General features: G+C 41.6%; 1 protein-coding gene across 1 annotated transcript; it reads left to right on the plus strand.

Annotated features, from left to right (window-relative positions):
• The first annotated feature begins 2,822 nt into the window (after window positions 1–2,822).
• LOC133663609 (E3 ubiquitin-protein ligase RNF128-like) lies at window positions 2,823–4,929 on the plus strand. Its single transcript, XM_062068211.1, has one exon. It carries the CDS (start codon window positions 3,231–3,233, stop codon window positions 4,311–4,313), a length of 1,083 nt encoding a protein of 360 aa, XP_061924195.1. The 5' UTR covers window positions 2,823–3,230; the 3' UTR covers window positions 4,314–4,929.
• The last annotated feature ends 1,448 nt before the right edge of the window (window positions 4,930–6,377 follow it).

Consider the following 6,377-nt stretch of genomic DNA (forward strand, 5'->3'; position numbering starts at 1 on the left):
TAACAAACATTTTGAAATGTAATGAAAAAGTGTGAAAAAAAACAAAAAAACAAAATTCAGCTTAAGGTCCTAACTCATGTCCACACGAAGATGTATACTTAATAAATGCATATTTATCTCTACGTTTAGGCCTCTTGTCCACACGCAAAAGCGTACTTTTGTCTTTAAAAACGCAGACTTTTGCAAACGCTGGCCCAAGTGTAGAGTTTCAAAACTCTACGATTAGCGTATGCGTGTACACGGCACAAACGAAGCCTTGTGATGACGTCACGGTTGTGCGCTGTCATTTCCAAGCTCAACAACACTGCCTTGTGGCTTTAAACACACTATAAGAGGACTTAATGTACGTTTGTATGTTTGAACGTAAACATGCAGCTATTTTCACTCAACATTAATTAAACAGACACATCAAAATGGGCTTTGCAACACTAGCGCCGGCGCAAATGACAGTCAGCTGTTTTGGATACGATCGCTGTGGAACCTCCTCCTGATGGAACAACTTTGACAAGCAAGACTTTTTGCTCTGTCATAAGAAAGGTGCAACATTATCTTATGTTTTTAGTCATTGGTTTAGCGCCAAATATTAAAGTCATCTTACGTGTCTTGCCTCCATTTTTGTAGATGGAGGCATGCGTGTAATAAGCGACCAAGCAACTAAAAAAACCATGATGTATTTTAAAGACAATACACACTTCATTGCACATGTAATATATCACTATATTGATGATGAAATGCTTTATAATTCCAAATGAGTTTTGCAGCGACACACGCACGTCCGTGCGCTTTATATAGGCACTTAAACATGCAAAAGGGTTTCCTTGGCTCGTTACTGCATGCTGATTTTAGAAACAGTGTAATTACACTGCACATGTAATACATCACCATGGTGCTGAACACGTTATAATTCTATGAGTGTTGGGTTTCAGCAGCACATGCGATTCGCTCTTTAATAATGTTCCCATGGTCTGTGTATGTACAGGCTGGTTTTAAAGATAATGTACATGTCATTGTACGTCTAGTATATCAAAATAAACATTATAATAACAAAAGTGTAATGCCACCAAGTCAGCTATTGCTTGTATTTTTCAGGCTTCTGATTGGACAAAATGTACATGACAGCAGATGTAGGCGTTTGTGTGTAGACATAGACAGTTTTGAAACTACCGTACACTTGTGTGGATGGAGATTGTTTTAACCCAAAATATGTTTTTGAAACTCTCCGTGTTTGTGTGGACATTATGTGGCAGCTCTGCTTACCCTGCCCAATTATACAGTATGTTCTTTGTTCTCTCTTTTTATACACATTCTTTTTAGACCATTACACAAACCCGAATCCTGATCCTAACACCGAGCTCAACCCAAACTATAGCCCTAACCAAACTCGAAACTAACTCTAACCAGTCCTTCTTAAATAGTGGGCCCCCCGATGCTACAGGGTTGCCTGTGACCTCGGGGAACATGCTTTTTTTGTCGTACCAGAATATGATGAAGCATACTGTTCGTAGCACATGGCTTCACTGTAACCATGCTGGGAGACGAGGAAATGGTTTCCTTTAATGTTAATAAGCTTACAATGTTATGCATGGGTATGGTTATAGCAATGATACATTATACTATTTATAGACATGGTGGAGAGTAGAGGGGCGCAGAATATTTTCTTCTACCTCGGGTGGGTGTGACAGAAAATATTTGAGAAGCACTACCCAGGGAAACGGCTTTCGTGCAAAAATTGAATTGACTTTATGCGGAATTTACTGTTTCAGGGCTTTTCTTTTCATACTTTGCGCGGTACTGGATCATATTTTAAATGTAGCTAATGAGAATAGTTAAAAAGAAAAACCATACAAAGGTAAAGGTACAAGCACTGTTTTTTAAAGTGCAAATGCTCACACAAAAAACTACTCAATTACAATTACACTAGCAAATGTAATGAGGTATTTATTACCTCTGATTATAACTACCCAAAGTTGTGTGATAATCCTTGTTTAAGTCTTGTAACAAGTCTAGCCAGGAGGTGGCAGTATTACTAAAGCAAATTATCTCGGGTATTGAAGCCAATGCTCACACTGATAAGGCCTGCAGAAAAAAGTTATTTGATAGATACAAATACGTTTCATTGTTTGGCTTTTACCTGCTGTAATATTTCAGGAATTTAAGGGTCGTTGTTCTTGTAACCAGCAAATGTGAGCTGCACCTGTTTTGAGATTAAATACCTGTGTTGTCCTATATTTACTTATTTCTGCCCTTTTGATAAAATATTTAACAGTGGTTGGGCTGCCCCAGATTAGTGTGGATGTCCTGGAGAACTACTTGGCATGACAGGCAACCTCCCTGTCTTGAGGTCATTGGAAACCTCTTATTCTGAATGTGTGTGTGTGTGTGTGTGTGTGTGTGTGTGTGTGTGTGTGTGTGTGTGTGTGTGTGTGTGTGTGTGTGTGTGTGTGTGTGTGTGTGTGTGTGTGTGTGTGTGTGTGTGTGAGTTGGGCTTTCGCTTATGTGTAAAAGGATACAATGGAAACTTTTGACAATACGTTGTTCCATCCCATTTATCTCAGGTATTTTAGCTTGTTGCAACTAAGCCTATAGTTCAGTGACAAGTCCAAACAAGAAGAGATATTCTACTTTTATGTACAAAAACGTGTAAGTTGCTGAGTAAATAATGTACACGCAAAAGAAGTTAAGCTTCTTTTTTTTTTTCAAGAACTCACCTCTACCACAAAAACAAGGAAGGAAACAGGCTTAACAAGAAAAACTAGCTGGGTTGCTTTGCCCATGGTTACACAAGAACAACTCAGCAGCTTTTATGACACACACACACACACACAACTGCCGTGTGCTTCGGACTTCTGTCCTTAAAGTTGTCGTTATCAGGTGCTTATCGCCACCAGCCTGCTCGTAATTAGTACCTCAGCTGTAGGAAGAGCGCGGGTTTGTGTTTTCCGTGTACTTCAACTTGTTGAATAGCAGCCACCCTGCCCTCTGCGAAGAGCGCGCAGCGTTCAAGGTTCAGGAAGATAAGGAGAGGTGAATGGCTGACGCGTAGCTCGTGTTATGTTACCAAAGGCTCGTATCAGATTACCGTTGACAGCAGGTTGGCTAGAACCAGAGCTATATCCAGACTGCCGGGATTTCAACAACAAGGAAACTGGGCTGAAAAAGGCGTGTTGAAGAAGACAAAGAGACCAGCGGAGTGCTTCCTGTATTTTTTTCATTTGAGAAAGAGCGTTACTATGGGTGAGAAGACACAACACAGCCTGTTGCTTCTGCTGTGTTTATCTGGACTCCTTCACTGTTCGGCTGCTCTGGTGTTTTGGACGGCGGTGGTGGAAATCAACTATTTCATCAGCCCCAACCACACTGTGGACCGAGACTGCGAATGTGGCGTGTTTGGACGCAACTCTCCGCTCGCTCAGGCCACAGGTATGGTCGTTCTTCCCAAGGGAGACCCGAAAGGCTGCCAACCGGATTCTATGTACAATTTCAGTGCGTCACCCTGGATAGCGCTTGTTAAAAGGGGGAACTGCACTTTCAGCGAGAAGATTAATGCTGCCAAGCGCTACGGCGCCTCTGCTGTGGTGGTGTACAATGTGGACGGCACTGGCAACAGCACCACCCACATGGCCCACTCGGACGCTCTAGATGTTGTGTCCATCATGATCGGCAACATTCAAGGCATGGAGATTGCCAGCCTGGTGAAGAACGGAACACAAGTGCGGATGTTGATAGACGCGGGCAGCCCTCACGGCCCCTGGATGGACACCTACTGGCTTTACTTCATGTCCATCGCTTTCTTCATAGTCACAGCCGCCTCTGTGGCCTACTTCTTGTTTATCTCTGCCAATCGTCTCCACAACCTGCGCACGCACCGGCGTGCTGAGAGGAAGCTGAAATCCGAGGCCAAGAAGGCCATCGGGCATTTACAGGTGCGCACGCTGAAGAGAGACGACAAGGAAACGATCGGTGACCATTACTTGTGTGCCGTGTGCATTGAGTCCTACAAGGCGAGCGAGGTTGTGACGGTGCTCACATGCGACCACATTTTCCACAAAGCCTGCATCGAGCCCTGGTTGCTGGAGAAAAGGACCTGCCCCATGTGCAAGTGCGACATCCTTAAGGCCCTGGGAGTTGATGCGGAGGAAAAAGAGAGCATGGCTCAAGCTTCGCCACAAGAGGTCACAGTCATCACAGTAGCAGGAGGAGAGGCCATGTATGAGGTCCCACTCACTGGCCCTCTGAGCAGTGACCCCGAGAGGCATCAGCGTCACTATGACAACAGGGCCTTTGAGGAAGAGCCTGCTGCCAGAGCACAGTGACATGACAGAGCGATTTAGTCAAATCAGCAGTTTAAAATCAAAATGCTTTTTTGGACGCAATTGTTATTATTATTGCACTTTTTGGAGTCTCCCTCACAGGATGTCTTCAAATTGATTGTACAAATCATGATGGAACTGCACATTGTGTAATTAGATTAGATGCCAATTATGGGTGTGTTCATCAAGGCGAGTTGAGGCGAGCGCAGTTTTGCTTTGCTTTCTTCGAGGAGGAAGAGCAACAAAGACATTTGTTTATCTGTTCTGGTCAAATTGTAGTCTTCCAAATGCCACTTTTTTGAGAAAAAAAAAACAACAACAAAAAACGTGTTTATTTCCTAATCATAGTCATAGAATGACTTAAATGTCAAATTGCACAGGTTGTGTAGCACAGGCTGGTGGACACACCCTCGGCTGAAAATACAGTATGACGCATTGTATCACGAGAAGTAGACAACATCACCCGAGGGACTTGTGGAAACTGCTTACTAACTAAGTCGATATAGGTACATGTTTATCATATTCTGTACTGTATCAAGTTACGTTTGCTATTTCCTTGTTGATTCCAGTCACAACCTGAAATCCCCATCATAATAGGACTAATAAAGCTGCGATAACATCTGTGGTACTGCTGATTGTATATTTGTTTAACAAGGGGGAAATTATGTACCACTTCTAAAATTACACCTGTGTTATCATAAAAAGTGTATATTGTTGTATGATCATGTATAAGGGTAGGTTAAAGTACAACTAATTTAATCTTTTTAGGTGTCTCCCTAAATTATATGGCTTTATTGTGCTATACTATTGCATTATTGAGATAATGCCTTCTTCACAGCATTTTAAAAAAGCTTTAGCTCTGTTTTGCTGGTGGTAATCTCTGTAATATATTTTTCTATGCTGGCTCATTTTCATTGTGACAGATTTTAGGAGTTTAAAATAATTCTGTATTTGCAATAATGAATTTTGTTTGTTGTATGAAATCACATTGATGCATAGCAGAATGCAATAAATCCCTCAAAGTGAGGCAGATGAACGTCGGTGCATATGAGAATTTTGTGCCTCAGTGTTGATGGTTGACAATCGACATTTTCAGTTTTGAGTGCTTCGGTCACCACATTTTGCGATATTACACAAGAGGGTCAACAAAATGAAATTGGCATTACTTTGATGCGCTGCAGTTGTAATCCTAATACAATATACAATCATAATAGAAAGTCACATGACTTGTTGTCAAAGACACAAGGAAATAAAAGACAGAACTCACAAAGGCTTGATGTTGAAGTTAACAATCAACAATAACATCTCTACTATTACTACAGGTTATGCCAAATTCAACAATATTAAGCAATATATCACATTCATTGACTATCTCCGATACCTTATTACTTTATCTATACCCAGAAATGACATATGACATGTAAATGATACTGTCACAGTTTTAGACTAGTATTTGTTTTGTGTCATTGTCCTTACCAGTAATTACCTTGTTGTTATTCAATGTGTGAGTCATTTCTGGGTGTTGTCTTGGTCATACAATAGCATTAGGAAATTGACCGTTTCTGTAACAATTTTAATTGAAGCAGCAGAGTGTTGGTCCATCCGGGATCACACCCGGTTGTATTGCTCTGCTCCTCAAGAAGGGTTGAGGTGCAGGGAATGGCGGCTGGAGCAGTAGAACCAGGTTTGGTTCATTCTATGGTTTCGCCAGGGGCCTGATATCTTTAGCCTTTTTGTGAGCAATGCAGTTTTAGCACAGGAAGTAAACAAGCATATTACTTCATGAGGTATATGAAATCTCTGGGGATTGTCTGTCTTTCAGTTATTAGTTAAGAACTCGAAAAGTTATGGGCAGCTTTTAATGAAAATGTTTCACAAATTGTATAATGAACTGGTGATTAGATTTCGGAGGCGATCTGGATCATATCTACCATGTTTCATTAGACTTACGTTACAAGGCTGAACTCTGCACGTCTATGGTAGCAGCCCCGCCAACACCCACACAGAGACAGAGGATGACTGACAAGAGGGTTCACATTGTTTATTTCATTCTGTCAGACCGAGGCA

The sequence above is a fragment of the Entelurus aequoreus genome, linkage group LG02, assembly GCF_033978785.1.
Source record: "Entelurus aequoreus isolate RoL-2023_Sb linkage group LG02, RoL_Eaeq_v1.1, whole genome shotgun sequence".
NCBI lineage: Eukaryota > Metazoa > Chordata > Actinopteri > Syngnathiformes > Syngnathidae > Entelurus > Entelurus aequoreus.

Excerpts from the sequence above, each read along its gene's own strand:
- LOC133663609 (XM_062068211.1), top strand. The coding sequence starts at position 3,231 with ATGGGTGAGAAGACACAACACAGCCTGTTGCTTCTGCTGTGTTTATCT.